The sequence below is a fragment of the Arctopsyche grandis genome, chromosome 8, assembly GCF_051622035.1.
Source record: "Arctopsyche grandis isolate Sample6627 chromosome 8, ASM5162203v2, whole genome shotgun sequence".
Classification (NCBI taxonomy): Eukaryota; Metazoa; Arthropoda; class Insecta; order Trichoptera; family Hydropsychidae; genus Arctopsyche; species Arctopsyche grandis.
The window spans coordinates 32,645,797-32,663,818 of record NC_135362.1 but is presented as its reverse complement, the minus strand read 5'-3'; the positions used below and the strand labels follow the sequence as shown (position 1 = coordinate 32,663,818).

General features: G+C 33.1%; 5 protein-coding genes across 8 annotated transcripts; 2 read left to right on the top strand and 3 right to left on the bottom strand.

Moving 5' to 3' along the window:
- The first annotated feature begins 453 nt into the window (after positions 1–453).
- On the top strand, positions 454–11,096 carry l(2)05287 (WD repeat-containing protein l(2)05287). The gene is made up of 13 exons (XM_077436900.1): positions 454–697; positions 839–1,046; positions 1,124–1,401; positions 1,999–2,183; positions 2,271–2,417; positions 2,505–2,710; positions 2,789–2,854; positions 2,929–3,178; positions 4,488–4,711; positions 4,787–4,928; positions 5,000–5,148; positions 5,227–5,415; positions 10,728–11,096. The coding sequence occupies exons 1-13, from the start codon at positions 561–563 to the stop codon at positions 10,971–10,973; spliced, it is 2,427 nt and encodes an 808-aa protein (XP_077293026.1). The 5' UTR covers positions 454–560; the 3' UTR covers positions 10,974–11,096.
- LOC143916052 (uncharacterized) lies at positions 5,447–6,710 on the bottom strand. The gene is made up of 2 exons (XM_077436930.1): positions 6,069–6,710; positions 5,447–5,931 (listed from the first exon to the last, which is right to left on the bottom strand). The coding sequence occupies exons 1-2, from the start codon at positions 6,150–6,152 to the stop codon at positions 5,821–5,823; spliced, it is 195 nt and encodes a 64-aa protein (XP_077293056.1). The 5' UTR covers positions 6,153–6,710; the 3' UTR covers positions 5,447–5,820.
- On the bottom strand, positions 9,623–13,357 carry LOC143916044 (uncharacterized). 3 transcript variants are annotated; one of them, XM_077436919.1, is made up of 3 exons: positions 13,202–13,327; positions 12,248–12,638; positions 9,623–12,174 (listed from the first exon to the last, which is right to left on the bottom strand). In XM_077436919.1, the coding sequence occupies exons 2-3, from the start codon at positions 12,561–12,563 to the stop codon at positions 11,237–11,239; spliced, it is 1,254 nt and encodes a 417-aa protein (XP_077293045.1). In that variant the 5' UTR covers positions 12,564–12,638; positions 13,202–13,327; the 3' UTR covers positions 9,623–11,236. The 3 variants fall into 3 exon arrangements, with proteins under 3 accessions (XP_077293045.1, XP_077293044.1, XP_077293046.1); XM_077436918.1 differs by having other exon boundaries at positions 10,925–12,174; positions 12,248–12,635; positions 13,202–13,355; XM_077436920.1 differs by having other exon boundaries at positions 11,004–12,174; positions 13,315–13,357.
- A 724-nt stretch (positions 13,358–14,081) lies between these two features.
- Positions 14,082–15,657, bottom strand: LOC143915607 (uncharacterized). Of its 2 annotated transcripts, none has more exons than XM_077436316.1 (2): positions 15,306–15,657; positions 14,082–15,236 (listed from the first exon to the last, which is right to left on the bottom strand). In XM_077436316.1, exons 1-2 carry the CDS (start codon positions 15,625–15,627, stop codon positions 14,305–14,307), a joined length of 1,254 nt encoding a protein of 417 aa, XP_077292442.1. In that variant the 5' UTR covers positions 15,628–15,657; the 3' UTR covers positions 14,082–14,304. The 2 variants fall into 2 exon arrangements, with proteins under 2 accessions (XP_077292442.1, XP_077292441.1); XM_077436315.1 differs by having other exon boundaries at positions 14,083–15,242.
- A 419-nt stretch (positions 15,658–16,076) lies between these two features.
- On the top strand, positions 16,077–17,960 carry LOC143915394 (uncharacterized). Its single transcript, XM_077436027.1, has one exon. It carries the CDS (start codon positions 16,291–16,293, stop codon positions 17,509–17,511), a length of 1,221 nt encoding a protein of 406 aa, XP_077292153.1. The 5' UTR covers positions 16,077–16,290; the 3' UTR covers positions 17,512–17,960.
- Positions 17,961–18,022: the final 62 nt, after the last annotated feature.

Sequence of the window (18,022 nt, the reverse complement as noted above, 5' to 3'; positions counted from 1 at the left end):
ATCCTATTGTCAATTTCTATTTTTAACCTTTTTTTTGCTCTCTAGAGAGCAAAAAAAAAGGTTAACAATAGAAATTAACAAAAGAAACTCACTTATTTCGAGCCGGCGCATCCACGCGTCACCCTTTCGTTATAAGCATAAAAAATGAATTTGATGGGCATTCAGCTATTCCTATATCTAAGAAGACATTTTGCAATACATTAATTATAGAAATAAATTTCTTGAACTTCAAATGTTTTGACTCACGTTAAAACAAATGTTACATTGCATAGACCAGTTTATATATTATCATATACATATGTAATATAATAATATTAATTTATAGAAAAAATTTTATATGCAGGGTGATTCTTAAGTTAAGCCGTATTTTTACATACCTTCTTTACGTTTCAAATGGCTTTCGTGTTATTAATGGTTTTTTCTAATGAATTTCCAAATGTGCGAACAGCGAATGTAGTAGTTAATTATAACACTGGCAACTTTACAGCGGGGTCTCTTTTGACAGTTGACAGGTGGTTTAGTTGAGGTTAGGTGTAGTGTTGACACGTGCGTTGTTTGAGATGGCACCGGATGCCCCCGTGATGTCCGTAGCCCCCTCGACCCCCAAACCCCCCGTGCCTCCGCCCCCTTACGTCTTAAGAAGACGAGGCGGAGCTAACTTAACACATCAACCGCCACTTTTTTCACCAGACCAATCGTAAGTTTAATTTACTCAATACATTCAACTTAAATACAATTAGGGCGATGTCTTCATTGTTTCTTGCCTACTTAATCACGTTGTAATCTTATAATTCTAAGTACTTGTATATATTTTTTATGAATGCGTCTGTTGTTCCAGACTTTTGTTTGTAATTTCCGGATGCAATATACAAGTATATGATGTGGCCACTGCAGAGTATGTAAAGTCTCTAAAAAGTGATGAAAATTCATCACCAATCATAGCTATGGCATTCCCTGTCGACGATGAGCGTTCATTAGTTACGTGTGATAAATCAGGAAAAATGATCACATGGAAATGGCACGCTTCAGTTCAAATTTCCGAAAAGGTGTGCTGATATTTACATTTAAATTACAATATTTTTTGATGGAAATGGAAGTTGTATTTTTTTTCTTTTATGTTCAGGTCATAAAACTTCCGGATAATTCTTACGTTCAAACGTTTCATCTTCTCAATAATGAAGAGGCAGTTGTGAGTTGGTGTACTATACAAGACGTTCAAATCGGCATAGTTAATTTAAGCAGTGGTGAAATTGTACGGCAGCCTTCTTTTTCAAAATTGAAAATCGGATTTCGCTGGAGTTTGGCATTAGGGTATTGCAACGATATCCCAGTCGTTGCCTTTTCCACCGGTTCGTCTAAAGTGCATATGTTTGATGCCATAAACACACAGAGACGTATAAGGTAATTCAAACGTATACACATATACTAATCATAACCCTTTGCCCGCAGCAATAAATATAGCGAACAAGCCCTGTACGCGGCACCTTTTTCGCGAATTTGCCAATCGAGTTTTCGACCTTCAATACAGATTTTAATATTTACTCAAGTAACCAGATATGTTAATTAACACATAAAGTATTATTTTAAACAATAAAATACATAATATATCTCGTAGTTTTGGCTTAATTGTCAAATAATCATTCTTCATACAATTGAGACGTATCGTCGCCATTGTTCAACAGACGTGACGTCACATAATCGAGGTTTCAGTATGGTTCCACAAAAAACTAATTTTGACTGGTATATATTCATTTTAAGCAAATTTAATTGATGGCATTCAACTCTCAGTAATATATTCAACCAATTTTGAACCTTAAAACAGTTGAAATAGGCGCATATGAGGCTCAAAATCCCGTGCAAAGTTCAGAAATTCTATGGAAGACAACCGCGCTACAGACTTGTCGCCCAAAGCTTCCATAGAAGACGACTGCGGGCAAACGGCTAAAATTGGTATCTTAAAAATGCAATTGTGAAATATTACGGTGTATGATTTTCTAGCCATAAGATTTCTAATATGGAAGTGACAACATTGGCTTGGCATCCAACATCCGAGTTGTTAGCCGTTGGAGATTCAATGGGACGAGTTAATTTGTGCAGTTTACCTTTCAATACATCATTCCCTTGTAAAGACATTTTACATTGGCATCATTTGCCTTTGGCATCAGTAGTGTTTTCGCCTCGGGGTATGTATTATGCTATTTTGTAGTGGCTATTACTATATATATATATACAGTTTCAAAGATTTTACATGTGTTTTAAACTCAATTTAGGCGGATTAATGTTAACGGGCGGCTCAGAACGAGTTTTGGTTGCTTGGGGTGTAAATAACTACAAAAAGTTTATACCGCGATTACCAGCTCCGATTCTTCACATTGCAGCTGGTAACACCCATATAGCTGTAACAACAGCAGATAATGGTATTAAATTTTTTTTATTATTTATAGTTATTTTACATTTGTAATGAACGTTTTTCATAAATAATGTTAAATTTTGATTTGATGAAGGTATTCAAATTGTGGAAAGTAGTTCGTTGCGTGTGACTGGATGTATTCGTGAAGCTGGTGGATTGGGCGGTGTTAAATATCAAAACGATAAAGTGGTCAAAAGTGCTGCTCTACAATACATTCGTTCAGCTGCTGCTTTGTTGCTACCGGCTGTATCTGGTCATCTTCATTTGTATTCAACAGTCTCGAATACACTTATGTATACGGTAATTGAATTTTATTTTAATTGTGCAAATATAAACCTTCAAGTTCATTTTATTCATTATTTGATTTATTTATTATAGATGGATGTTACTAATGCGAATATTGTACACCCAGAAAAGAACAATCTTTATCCGGAGCAAATAGAGGTATTGTATACTTTGTACGTATTATGGAATAAACATGTTAATAAGCTCTAAATAATACTATGGAATATCTTCAGGTAACACAGGTAAGTGTGGGATGCCGAGGACAATGGCTAGTTACATGGGAAGGTGTTAATGAACAAGAACGTATTCGTTGGTGGGACTGGAGCGGTCATGACTGGAAGCTTCACACGGTGGTCGCCCGTCCTCATCGGCCAGCACTTCCCGTTGCTCTCAATCTTGCTTCTGACACTCCAGTTACTCTCTCTGCAGATCAACAGAACAATATTAGATTTTGGAGAATAATGGACACGGTACCGGGATATGGTAGGTGTATCTAATTACTTTATCTATGTACGTATTAATAATAGATGAAGTTTTGTGATCATGCTAAAATTCGAACTCGAGATTTTGACTGATTCGAACTCGGAGTTGATCACTGATCACGTTTTAATGATCTAGAAAAAATGTGTGTGTGTGTCTGTGTATTTTGGGGAGTTTTTGAACACCGTTAGTCCCATCGAACTGAAACTTAGTATCGGTTACTGAAATTCTTATCGATACGACGTAAATTTATTTTAAACTTTAAGTTAACCGGAAATGGTACCTTCCCTTATATGTACATATGTAGGTGTCCGCTTTTTTTTAAGTTTTTGAATTCAATTATCTCCCAAACCGCTTACCGAATCAGAGATGAAATTTTTTTACATGTAATAGAAATTATAAATTTTATACCCTAATATTTTTAAAGATTTTTACCTGAAACGGAAGTAGTACAAAAGTACTCTAGAGAATCGTGGTTTTTTTATGTTTTTCTCAGAAACATTTATTGATAACTTGCTTACCTCGATAAAATAAACGAATTTTTGTTATCAATCAATCCACAAGAATAGTCGAAATATGATTTTTCTAAGTGGAATTTTATTTAATTCTCATATAAAGACAATTTAATATATTTTCCCTATTAATTCAATTTAGATTCGTGTAAATACGAGTAAATACTAGTATGAGCTTTTAGCTCGCAATTTTACCGATTTAAAATTCAGTACACTTCCAATTAACCCTTTTAAACGGAAACAAAAAATAGTGTGGCCAGAACACTATTCCAATAAACATGTTTCAATAGAAAATATTCAATATAAAATAGTATTAACAGTGGGAAAAAATCCCAAGTGAAAATACGTACTTTTGACTTTTGATTTAAACTGGACGACTACTTAGAGAGATTTGAAAGCTGAAAAGTACTACAAATAAAAGATAAAATACCCGACTATAGATTCCAATATTCATTTTGTACAGGAAATTGACAGATTTTTAGACATCGACCGAACAATACCAAGATATAGAAAAATCGCGCGATTTAAAACACACACATCTCCGAATCTCGAGCCAATCATAATTTTTTTATTACCAGATTCGTGTTTACTGGACATAGATCTATAAGAAAAGTCATATCTCGTCTCTGAACCAAAAAAAAAGTCGTTATTTGTCGAACAGTGTTATTGAATTTTATTTTGTGACCTTATATTCCTCAAATACATACATAGATAAAGTCAAGGGTTGGTCACATCCGAATTTTTTTAATATGCACTTGGATTTTTATGGTTTTCAATATATTCTTATTTTTTTATCTTAGAGGGGAAATCTGCCTGGTATACAAATTCAAAAGTTTGCGGAATCGGTGGTGAGGCTGGAGGAGCGACCTTAAGTGGTGATGGGTCGGTGGCCGCTGCTTGGTTTGGTGCTCGGCTCACCTTATGGGACACTTTGGAAGGGAAGCAAAAAGCTTCATTAGCTCATCCGGCCTTGCGTCCCCAAGGAAGACTAGTAGAGTTTGGAAGGGGTCATCATATGCATTATGTATGCACTTATTTAATTTATCAAATTATTTATTCATTTAATAAATATAATATGTACTTCAATACCATTTTTTAGATCGCTTGTACTACTGATAGTTGTTTAGCCGTTTGGAACACAATGACTCTTCGACTTCTTTGGATGGTGAAATTAAATACAAGTTGCTTAATATCTGATCCATTTTCTGATAAAGTTGTTGCAGTTACTTCGACCAACGACGGTAATTATAGTTTTTTGGCATTTTTTAAAAATTTGATTTATATACATAATTTATTTGAACATATCTTTCAGTGTTTCTATTCCGAATGCACGAGTCTAAGCCTTTATTGACCCTTGAGAATGTTTTGCCACCTGAACAAGGAGCAATAACATCGATTACGTTTGCTCCCGCTGAATCATTAACAGATGACTTTAGGCTATATCTCCTGAGGGAACAACAAGTATGTATTTAATTTGATTTTGTGTGACTTAACTGCATCAATTTATATTAAATGCCGCGTTTGTTTTTGATATCACAGGAAATCTTTGTAATAGAGCGCTCTGAGCCTTTATCAAATGTTGAACCTTCGCTTGAAAGGATCGGTGAAACAACTAAAACTATACCGTCAGCTTATAGTGCAATGGTTGCAGAAAATAAATCGGATCTCGTCACCGTTCATCATAATTCATATCAACCCCAGTCTTCAACCAAAGTGATCATCAATGAGGTATGTTGAAAGTAATGCTAAAGCGATGCATGCAATAAAAACAACACATTTATTTTCTTATAATTTATTTTAATGACTAACATTCTTATTTGTGGCGATACATTTTAAATATTATATCTATTCCTATTTTATTCTAAGTACTAATATTTTTCTCTACATGTGTATAATACTCTTATTATTACGATTACAATAATTTATTTGGCTTAAAACTAAAATACAAAAAATAAATAATCTTTTAATTTAATGTGAATTTTATCATTGATAAAATTTTTCATTAATAGAGGTCAAATTTTTCTGATTTGGTTTCCGAAATAATGTATCAGCATAACAACTATATACATGCATATATAAGTACAATGATACAACTATTTGTTCAGGTTGGTTTTGCATAGTTGAATCAGATTTTTAATATCTACGGCCGGACCGGAAGTTCCGACACCGCCGAACCAAATCATATTTTCGATATCGCAAACAGTGCCATTGTGGTATCAACTTCATACCTTGTAGTGCCTGTTGCTGTAATTGATAAAATACAAATAAATAATAAATGAGATTGTAAATTATATATTAGTATGGACTCAAAAAGTTGTTGTACATTGACATGTATAGAAAAGATGAGAATCATATTTAAAAAAAAGAAATCATTGACTAACCGTTTGAGGTGATGCCAGTGGATGAGATTGAACTAGTAATGTAGATAACAGCACTATTACCAGACTCCACAAGCAATTATTCATTTTCTGTTGCAACTGGAACGTTTCGTCAAATGTAATGAAATGTATTTGTTTTAAATTAGTTATGAAACAGAGTGTCAAGAGGTTGCTTCTAGCCGTCTATTCTACACAAAGATTCTTTCGATACTGTGCTGCTGCATGTATCTTCTTCCTTTTATACATGAACGACGACGACTCACCCACTCGCTCCAGAACCCAACTCAAAATTTCACATCATCTGTTTTGTAATATGATTACAAGATTATAAAACTTTGTGTTCCAATTATTTGGTTAATCTCATTTAACAATGAATAATCCGTTTGGTTGATTCAATGTGTTAATCATTTATTTTTATGACTTTGCAGTGTCTATGTATATAGAATGAAAATTGTTTTTGTATATCCTTTTTAATATTCCCATCTACAATTGCAGAAATTGATGTTTCCTTACAGTAAACATGTGATCCTTAGATTTTAATATATCCCACTTTTTTGTGCTGTTAGAGTTCGAGCTTTATATTTTCGTTCAATCGCCGTAATCAATTTATTATTTCCTATCGATCGTTGAACTACAAATGTAGTTCCAAGCAAAAAATAAAAAAAAAACACTTCATAGAATATTCCATACAACTATGTTTATATACGCAAAATTTGATTACAATACAATTTATTATTTTTTTTATTCCAATAGCAACTGTCTGCATTGTAGATAAGGAATGTCAAGTTCAAAACGTGCGATAGTTGTTTGGCTATATTGTCCCATGCAATTATGTCGTGTCTATAAGTTAGAAACACCCCCGCATAGAAAACTGAATGACACACATCTCTTAAACCATTCCAATGATAGTCGTGTGTCACCGCAGGAGCGGGACATGGTTTATTTTTTTTGTGTGAAATGCGATTTCGGTAATCTAAATCATAAACGGTGGGTCAAAGCTGTGGTCGTTGATGATCTTTCGCGGTGCTTAATGCGCTCTCACCTTGTATCACTTACTTAAACATGCGAATCATTGCGCCGAATCATATTCGATTGGCCATGGATTGAGGGCTCCTTGACCCTAGCGATATCGCAGTCAGGATGTGCGACATCAAGTTATGGTCAATTGCGTGCAAATTCGAGATCGCTGACCGATTCAACTTTTTCCCAGTAGATTTTATTGCGATTACGCGGCGATTTCGATCGTCAAGGGGGATGGAAGGTTGAAGAATGACAATCACGAGTAGTCAATAGTTTTGGAGATCCTCGACCAACAATGTTATAAAAAATGTGAAATTTTAGTTGTAAATAATTCGTTCATCTTGAAAACATACACATTTATGTAAAAACAATAATATTAAAGAGATGATTAGGAAGAGCCAAAAGGACGTGACTTTCATCTTGTATTCTGTTTTAACCCCCTAAATGATTTTTCTTAAATATAAATACACTATATATAGAGGTATTCAAGATTGGCTCATTTAATATGTAGTACAGGATAGAATCTTAAGTCAATTTTTGGAGATCCTCGACCAACAAAGTTATAAAAAATGTGAAATTTTAGTTGTAAATAATTCGTTCATCGTGAAAACTTACACATTTATGTAAAAACAATAATATTAAAGAGATGATTAGGAAGAGCCAAAAGGACGTGGCTTTCATCTTGTATTCTGTTTTAACCCCCTATTTTAAGTAATTTTAAGAATACAATATTAAAGTGAGTCTAAATCTTTCTTCTTTCTTTTATGTATGATTCGTATTGCGTTGACCTATTTAACTGTATCGTACCAATTGACGACTTCTCGCATCTTCCTACGTGCTATATGTCTTGTACTTGTATCACTTGAGTACTTTTAGCTTAACTTAAGTTAAATTTGCTCGGCTTTTATTTGTCAAAGCATGTTGTTTCATATGATAACTTTTTCAAATGGCTTGTTAAAATATTGTTGTAAGTTGATTGGCGCTTTACAGGCCAAACAAATAAGCGATGATTCGTTGCGCCACGTTTTGAACTATTCTCTGAACTCAATTGTCGTATTGCACAATTCGTGTCGGGATTTTGTACTCGACCAAGTCGATCAACAGCATCCGACCTCCTGCAACCAAGTGCGATGATCCAGCGACGGTTAAACGATACATTTAAACAATAAATAATACTCGTTATCTTGAGAGCGACGTGTGATGCGCGAGAGACGAGTCTTTAGCCTCGATCTCATCAGTTCTTGGTCATGACATGGTGATGTTTTGTTGTCGATAGTGGTTTCTTTGAAAAGCACTGTTTTTTCCGAATCTGTGTTAATACATTGATGTAAACATCCTCGTTTTAATAACGTTGTAAACATTGCACACCCATTTTTCATTATCTTGCTTATACAATATGGTCATTGAGCTCCAGATGCTTCTTACCACAATCACCTATGCGGTTGCCCAATTGTGTCACTTTTAATTTATAATTTTTTCCGTCGGTTTCTTGTGTAACCACTTTGATAAGTCTAATTTCATTCATAGAACATTCTAGACGGATTTTTTGAGTCAACGTATTTGTATCATTACAAGACCTATTGTAAGACGGCATGATGATGTCCTTTGGTTGTTTACACAGCACAAATCAAGTGTCGTCGACCAGCACCAGACCAGACTCACCCGTGGGATGATTTCTATATGCGCCAGTAGTCCTGCATCTTACAATTTGAAATTTTCGTATACATGTGTACATACATCAGTTTCCTCATTATGGGAGATTTTCGTTTTCTCTTTCTAAAAATGTCTTAAATAGCATCTTAGTACATACTCCAAGCAATGAATATCTTAATATAATGAAAATATTTATAATAATGTCCTTGGATAATTACAAAAGGAAAATATTATTCCTAATAGATATTTATAACCTTACAAGTAGAGTCAAGATTTAAGAGGGCTGGACCCCAGTGCCTTGTTCATACAAACGTATTAGACTTCTCCCTTCCTCAATTATGGCACTAGAGCAATTATTTTTTAATATGCTATGGATATCCACCATTGGCATGCATCTGTGCTTTTATTTTTTTGATTAGCTATTTTTTATAGGAGCTAGGAGCCGCCAAACATCATAAAATCATAAACGTCATAAAATGGCCTCTTTTTTACACCCACGAAAATAGTCAAGCGTGCTTATTTAACGGTCGATTTAAAAAAAAAATACGCGCACAGTTGCATAGAAAATATCTTTCTCATACCAATGATGATTTTTGTTTTTAAATTGGTCCAGTTTCGGAGAAGAAAATTGGAGAATACGAAACCTCGATTTTGTCGATTTAAAATACGTATTATCTGGTCGAAGCGCAACTGTCGCATTCACTCAATATATATGTACATTCACTCAATATATATATCGAAGAAAGGAACCAATTTGGCAACAATTCCGATGGAAGTTGAAAAAAAAATCCTTACAAGGGCTTTAACTCCTTTCAAAAAACCATCTGTTCATTTGTATAATGGACATATAAAGAAACATTTTTTTAATTTTATTTATTAATTTTAATCTATACCAGGGAGGCCTAACAGGTAACCCCAATGCGCCTTCCTGGCCAGAAACATTGTACATTTGATACAAGTATTATACAAAGTCAAAACATATCAATTAACATCCACAGAGACATCTATGGTCAAATTTGTAAAGTTGCAACATTTTTAACAATTCAGTAAATACATATCAATTTTTGGAACCGATTCAATGAAAATCAGATAAATTTGTAAACTCTGATATGAAACGATCGATCTGAAGTCACAAATCCAAGGTCTGGCCAGCGAAAACCATTGGAATTTGAACCCGTGACCACTTTGTTCAAAGCATTATATACTATCACTAGTCTTTAATGCTGGTTTATTATTTATCTTGGTACTTTCCTGTTATTGATTTTTTTAATATGGCTCCAAATAACAGGAAAGTGCCTATCTACAATATTGTTATTTTCATTTTAAATTCATTCAAATCAAAAGTATACAATCAAATATGGACACATTAAATAATAGCATAGTTTTTGTGTTGATTGTAAATTTTGCACTTCTGAGCTGCTGCAACCGATTAACTGGTCTACCCACCGTCTGTTTCGCAATTAAGATCATCACAATCAAGTACTTCATGCATACTTTTATAAGGGTGAAACCTACATATCGTCGTGCAAAGTGAGAAATGGCAATCAAATGTACTACACTACTTAGTGTCTGAGTGTTTGCATTGTCCTCAATGAGCCCTTCCTTTCCGAAAGTGAATTACGTGCACGCACACGCACACGAGTGTAACAAACATGCATAGACGGTGAATAAGTATGTTTTTTTTTCGACAGTCATCATTCATTGGGTATCATTTTTGCGTCATGTTTATTATTATTTAAATTGTTTTGTCGTCCAGTTGGCGAATATTCAATAAAAAATTTTATGAGAATAAATCCAATAGGTACACATTTGACAAATATTATTCTTATGTATAAGGATATTATAAGTCTTATTATTAAAGTTTACTTACAAGTTCTGTGTCACTTATATACATTTGATTTATTCATTAATCTCTAATGAAAGTCTACATTGGATAGTTTATTGATATTATTTATTATAAATATATATGTGTACCATTTTTATTTACAGTTGCTGTTGTCTTCAGCTTCACATGCACAACCGAGGCTAAGCAACTTGTGCGGTCCTGTTTTGAGGGCTTTGGTTGGAAGTCAAAAACCGATCGAAAAGAACTTAGCTTCAAACTCAACAGATGTTAAAGTAGAAATTACACCAATTTCTGACACTTTAGTTTCAAAATCTAAGAAAACAAAGAAAAAGAAGCTACTGAAGGAATCCATGGACTGGGCAAAATCTTTAATGTGTGACGACGTGTAGTTATATTTTGACTATGTATGTAATCTTGTTAGGTATGGTCTAATTTTAAGATTGAAATAGCGTATGTAAATATATGAATCGAGTTATTTTATAAAATGCTTGCGTATTATTTTATTTTTACTCAATATAATTATTTAATTTTAGGTTGTGGCTATTTGCAGGTACTATGTCTGCAAATTATTGGCTATTTGCGCATGTGCAGAAGGTTTTTCGCAGATATAGTACCTGCAAATAGCCACAACCTTAATTTTATGGTGTTATATTTATTTTAATTCACTTTTTAAACACATTTTTATAAGTTCGTCTATAGTAAACATAAAGCTTTTTTTGTATATCGGATCTGTTGTTATCAATTTCACAATCAAATCGCTTCTTGATATATACATTAATCTGTAAGAATCTTCTGGATTTTTGAAAATATTTTTAGCTTGTTTTCCATCAATCAATCCCAACTGTTGTAGAATTACACATTGTACCATTGCTAGAGACTTATATGTCTCGCAACTAGTCCTGAATTCTTCCCACGGAATTAATTTCTCTACGTCGAATCCATTTTGTTTCAGTTCGTTGCCTAAAGAATTATAATAACCCTGAAGATACTTCTCAAGATTGTCGTGTCTCCTTTCATCATTAACATTTAGATATATAAAACTCATCACATCTCCGGCTGGTATCGTACACCCAGTTGATTGAAAATCAACAATTATACATTGTGCAAGTTTTCCATTTTCATCATAACGAAACATCAAATTATTACTCCACAGATCTCTATGGCAGATAACATTTCGCGAAGTTTTCGATGGTTTAAAGAGCTCCAACGTGTTTTTGAAAAATTCATGCCATCTTTTTGCAAATAACGGAAAGTCAACATTTTTCGGCATATTTTGAGATAGTTTGGCAGCTTCTAATCCTGCGTTTACCCCGTGACAATACCATCCCTCATAAATGTACCCATATTTGTTAAGAAAATCGTCGTATTCTTCTTCCAATCTATAGGGGCGTTTGTTTTCAATCGATTTTCTTTCTTCGAGAATCAAAGACTCCGCATGAAGCTTCCCAATTTGTTTCAGCGCTGCCAAACAATGTACGTCATCTAGCGATTCTCTCGGATCTGTCATGCGAAAACCTTTTACACACATATCTTCGAAAAATAAACTTTCTTTTGTAGCCAGTAGATATTTGGAAAGAAATGCATCGTCATCTGAAAGTTACGTAAGTTATTCATAATTTTTATTCACTAAGCAATAATATTTACTAATTATAAAAAGAATTACCTTCACGATGTGTGTACTGGGAAAATATTTTGTTATAAGTATTAAATTCCCTGTAAAAAAATTTCAATTCATCCAATTCCTTATCTTTTTTTTTGGATTTGATGAATAAATTCATGATTTTGTCCTCTCCATTTAATTTTATTGCAACAGCAACCTTTTGGTATTCACCAAGGTATCCAATAAGTTCATCGGATGCGGGACGGGAGTTTAATTTGTAAATTACAAAATTGTCATCGTCTTTGAGATTGAAAAACTTTTTTACACAAGTTTTGATCTCACTGGCTTCCACTACAATTGATTCTGTTTGTGAAGACATTTTTGTTGAAATGGAACTTCCAAGCAACAGTTACAGACTGAGTATTATCACTTCAGATACTCGTATTGGATTCTACTAGAACAATTTACAGATTAAACTTTTTAGTCATATTTTCCGCCCAAATTTCGTTTGATTTTTAAATGCTTTTTATTATTACTAAATTATGTTCACAATACATCTTTAAATCTATTTTAATAGCTACTGATCTACTGATCATTTTCTATTTTACAATTTTAAATTAATTTTGTTAGTAATCATAGTATTATATTATTATAATGTTAATATGTACAGCGTAATAGGAAAAAGAGCTCAGAAACCTATTTACAATCCTTATAAATGCTCATAATACATCTAATACATAATATTAATTAAAGACTCTCTAAAGTCGATGACCTAAAGCAGATTGTGTTTAGGTAATCTGTGTTTATACCTGAAGGGTATAGACATTTTGTTGTAATCACCGAGACTCTTCACAAGTGTGTTAGTATGGTTATTAGTGATTCTGTCATAGAATCTACTGGTTAATTTGTTAGTAGTGTCTGTAACAAACGGAATATTATATATGGCATGCCCAAATTTCGTGGAAAATAGTATGGTTATATGTTTTTAATTTTCCTTACTTTATGGTAGATACTTACAATTATTAATATATGGTTTTACACAAAACACTTAATATTTTCCTCAGCTATACGACTGGATGCCTTCGCTATACATACGTATATACAGTTAATTGACTCAGTTGAATAATTACCTTTCCTATTACTGTTTAATGTTGCTCAACATTTGTTGTGTGTGGGAAAAAAAATTATTTGTCTATAGCAGTGATGAACAACTCGAGGCCCGAATCGACTCTGTTGCGGCCCAAAATGATTTAATTCATTACAAAGTGTTTCATCGAATATGAAAAATATCTACCTACATATACATTTGTTAAAATCGCTGGATATCATACTGTAGCGTATACTAAAAAGCGCCGCCGATTAAGTGCTATCTGATTAGGCCGAGGCGCATCCCTGACACGGTGCAACCGTTATAATTGGTTTCCAGGATTATCTGTAGGCTAAACAATGGCCACTGAATTGGCCTTGTAGCTGCACTCGGTCACATTCCCATGGAGTTTGGGATTGAGTGTCGTGGGAATACATACCCGGGTACATGCCTAAACAATAGGGAAGTAACCGGATGTCGAAGATGCCCTGAGCGACCTGTTCCTTTATAAGGACGTACTTAGACCATATCAAGACATTCGGAGCACTGCCAGTACACGACTTTGGCCTTTTACTTGGATCCTCCACCCACCCCTACGCAACAATACATTGAAATCTGTATACTTTTAGAAAGTTTATTATCAAAAATATCATACATATTTTATCAAATAAAGTAAAAATGAACTTTCTTTAAAAAATTTTGCCTGCACCGCAACCAAAAAGTATTAAAATAGCATTTGACATGTAAATGTTATGGACATAAGGGGGTTTTTTTTATTAAAATTTATTTAATTAAAAATGCATTTTTTTTTCTTAAATGGTGTATTCTGATGTAAAATACATACATACATTGAATGATAAGAAATCTTTTGTTTGTTCTCAAATTTTTTGAACTAATTAAAAGATCTGAAACCAAGATAGTAAGAGTAAATATGTTTTTCATTTACACATGTCATAAAAATACGCTTTAACAACATTATGGTAATGAAGAACAGCGTCATAAAATATTGTTACATATGGATTACATAGACTTACTATACATATATGTACGACTCAATGAGTTCGTCTGCATTTGATAAGACTCTTTGTCGAAATGTGGGATTATTTTTAAGAGAATTTATAATTATATCACCCCGACGTTCACTCAGTAATATCTCAAATTTATCAGAATCTTGGATCATATCCATTACGTCATCACCCTCTATAAATATAAATTGAAAATTGATCAAACTATGAATGAGCCCCCATAACTTAAATTTTTCGCAACATTCATCAAACTTTCCCTTCGGAAAAATGTCTTCGATTTGAATATTTTTATTTTTTAATTCTTCAGTCATGATTGCGTAATAATGATTCAAAAACTTCTTCATCGTAACAGAACGCAATTCTTTACTGAGATTTAAATATAAATAAGACATAATGTCTGCACACGGTGGTAAAATTTGGCAAGCTTGATAGTCAACGATGACGCACTGGGTTGGTTTTCCATTATTATCATGTTGGAACATTATATTGTTATTCCACAGATCTAAATGATTTACAACGTTGCGCTCAAATTTTGAAAAATCCAATAATTTCAAACCACGCTTGAAGACATTGTACCAATTCTTACGAACGTTTTCAAAGTATGGTGTATTCTTTCCAAAATTTTCAGACTCCTCGGCGAATCGAAATGCTACTGAACTTGCTATTTTTCCCCAATCGTTATAGCCAAATAAGCCTCCGCTTAATTTCTTTTGAAAATGATCTTCAACTCTGTATTTTTGGCCACATTGCAACGACATTTGTTCCTCGTAAATTATTGTTGCGCTATGAAAGCGGGCGAGACTTGTTAATCCAACTAGACAGTGTTCTTCGTCTTGGGTTTCTTTCAACTCCAACATTTGAAACCCTTTCAAGGATAAATCTTCAAATATTAGCATATCGCTTGAAGTAAAAAGGCACCGAGGATGCCACATATGTGTATCTAAAACTTAATATTGTTATGAAATTGAAATTAATAAAATATATATTTTAATGAAAAAGTATAACTCACCGCAATTCTCTTCAAACTTGCTCATTATTTCTGAATACACAATGATCTCTCTGTTGAACATACCATATTTGCTGATAAAATCAATTTTATTTTGATTATTTTTGGGTGATAATTTAGCGAAGAATATTGCTTCTTGATTTTCACCGTCGACTTCATAAATGACTTTCAATTTAGAGTGATCTCCCAGAAAACCAAGAAGTTCACTGCTGGCGCGAAGCACTTGAAATGATATCAAGGAAAATTTTTCGCCCGATAGGTGATTTGAAAGAACAGTTTGTACACAGTTTTCCATGAGCATTTTCTCTGCGGAAATTGTACCCATCTTTGACAATTAAGTATAATGAAATGGTTTGCAATTACTTATCTGTATTTATATATATAACACGTATGTATGTTTAAAAAAATAATTCATAAATTATACTTATGAAGTGATAACGTAGGATATCATTTTTAAATTCTTCAATAAATACATATATTAATCAAATTTATGTAACATGTCATCATGATTTAGAAGTGAAAATTAATAGGAAAATTACAGTGAATTTGCGATATATAACTCCATTACTTTTGTTTGTTTTGTGAAATACGTTATAAAACAGAAAAAAATGCCTTCTCATAACAATCATTAAAACGTCACATAACCTTTTTTGTACAAAAAATTGTATTTTTAATTGCATTAGTAATAATCAGCCGAATAGAAGAGTTAATTACCACCAGAGGTATTATACAAAAATAGATAAATTAAAAATATTTATATTCTTTTAGTTTATTTAAAGTGACTTACTTACCTGTGGAAACTTGTGTGATCAAATATTTGTGCATAAAAGTAAAACTAAACAATTATTTTTTCCCCCCGTTGACAACTGAGATAAGATTGATTTTAAAATGTTTTAAATAATGGGATTTAAAATTATCATTCCAGTCTTTCCTCAGCTTTTCGTTTCGGTGACATTAACTTTTTCGGTTTATACCCTGAAAATTAAATATGGGAGATTCTTTACTAATATCCGAAAAAGAATGTCAAATATTAGTAGAAATAGTGCTGGGATTACCTAAAAAATGTTTGCTAACTTATAATTTAACTCGCATGGGAGATTCTCCGCTGGGATTTCTGGGGGACCATTTTCAACTAATTATAAACTTAAATCAAGACTGTGAAGGAAATAAACAACGAGTATTGAGCTTTTTCGTCAAAACCACACCGTCAATAAAGACGCATTCAGACTATGTTGAAAATATAGGAGCATTCCAAAAAGAAATTAATCTATTTCAAGAACTAATGCCACAATTGCAAAAAACTACTTCGTTCTTAGAATGTCAATGGTCTCCAAAATGTTACTTGGTCAAAGAAAATGCATTAGTTTTTGAAAATCTATCAAATAGCAACTATCGCATGGCAGACGGAAGAGGACTTCTAGACTTGAAGCATTGTATAGCAGTCACAAAAACGTTGGCTGATTTTCATGCAGCGTCTATACTCTGGGAACACGAGAAGAAGGCGTCCATCAATGAAAATTATCCTCATTTAGTAAAGGAAGTGGCATACGTACTCGAAGAAGGACACGTTCGTAATATGTGGCTGAAATCTGGTACTGACGCCTTAGTTTATTTATGTTCTAAGATCAAACGCGAAAACAAAGCCAGTGCCATTCCATCTAAAATAAGGAAAGCAGTTGCTAACGTCGGAGCTATTCATAAATCCTGTAATGTATTGTCGCATGGAGACTTGTGGGCTAATAACTTGATGTTCCAGTATAATAATAACAACGAGGTTGTGCACTGCGTTTTAGTCGATTTTCAGTTGATTCGATACGCCCCATGTGCTTTGGATTTAATGTGTTGTCTACACCTCATCGCTTCGCAGACATTACGAGACCAACATTTAATACACTTGATTAATATTTATTTCGATCATTTGTCCAATTTGATAAGAAGTCGTGGATTCAATCCAGAAGAAATCATACCCAAGTCTACATTCATTCAAGATTGTGATAGATATAAACAAACAGCATTGGCGGAGGCCTGTCTGTTCGGCTTGACCATTTGGTTACCCAGTTCATTGACGGGAAAAATATTAAGTAGTCCAACACAATGCCAGCAGCTTGTTACGGGTGACAAGTCGTCTATTATAGAAAAAGCATTCTGTGAAGATGATTTTTTCAGAAATCAAATCTCTTCCGTACTTCATGAATTCCTCGATATTTAAAAATGTACTTCTACAATCACAAAAAACGTAAATAAAAAAATATCCTATTAATTCACACTATTATTTAATTGTTATTCGTTATTATTATTCATATCTCTTTTATAGTAAGAATTGTAAATAGGTTTTTGAGCACTTTTTCATATTAGCTCTACATTAACATTAGAATGATATAATACTATGATTACTAACCAAATTAAATTAAATTGTAAAATAGAAAATGATCAGTAGATCAGTAGCTGTTAAAATAGATATAAGATGTATTGTGAACATAATTTCGTAATAATAAAAAGCATTTAAAAATCAAAAATCCCGGATCCGCCACTGCTTTGACATAAATGAAAAGTAAATATCTCTTTTATGGGAAATTCATTACGATTATTATTATATATGTATGTGTATATTTTATAGGATAGAATTGACTTAATTTTGTATGTAAATAAACTATGCATAATTCGAAACAAACTATTTCAAGTGTTTTATTTTGTAAAACCGTATAAAATAATTAAACCTG

What these genes read in the sequence shown, in the direction of transcription:
- LOC143916044 (XM_077436920.1), bottom strand. Translation starts at nt 12,563, where the DNA reads ATGTCTTCACAAACAGAATCAATTGTAGTGGAAGCCAGTGAGATCAAA. An exon ending in CCAGTACACACATCGTGAAG is followed by an intron (nt 12,175 to 12,247) that starts GTAATTCTTTTT and finishes CGTAACTTTCAG; the next exon opens with ATGACGATGCATTTCTTTCC.
- LOC143915607 (XM_077436315.1), bottom strand. Translation starts at nt 15,627, where the DNA reads ATGGGTACAATTTCCGCAGAGAAAATGCTCATGGAAAACTGTGTACAA. An exon ending in CAAGTTTGAAGAGAATTGCG is followed by an intron (nt 15,243 to 15,305) that starts GTGAGTTATACT and finishes AACAATATTAAG; the next exon opens with TTTTAGATACACATATGTGG.
- LOC143915394 (XM_077436027.1), top strand. Translation starts at nt 16,291, where the DNA reads ATGGGAGATTCTTTACTAATATCCGAAAAAGAATGTCAAATATTAGTA.
- LOC143916052 (XM_077436930.1), bottom strand. Translation starts at nt 6,152, where the DNA reads ATGAATAATTGCTTGTGGAGTCTGGTAATAGTGCTGTTATCTACATTA. An exon ending in CACTGGCATCACCTCAAACG is followed by an intron (nt 5,932 to 6,068) that starts GTTAGTCAATGA and finishes TATCAATTACAG; the next exon opens with CAACAGGCACTACAAGGTAT.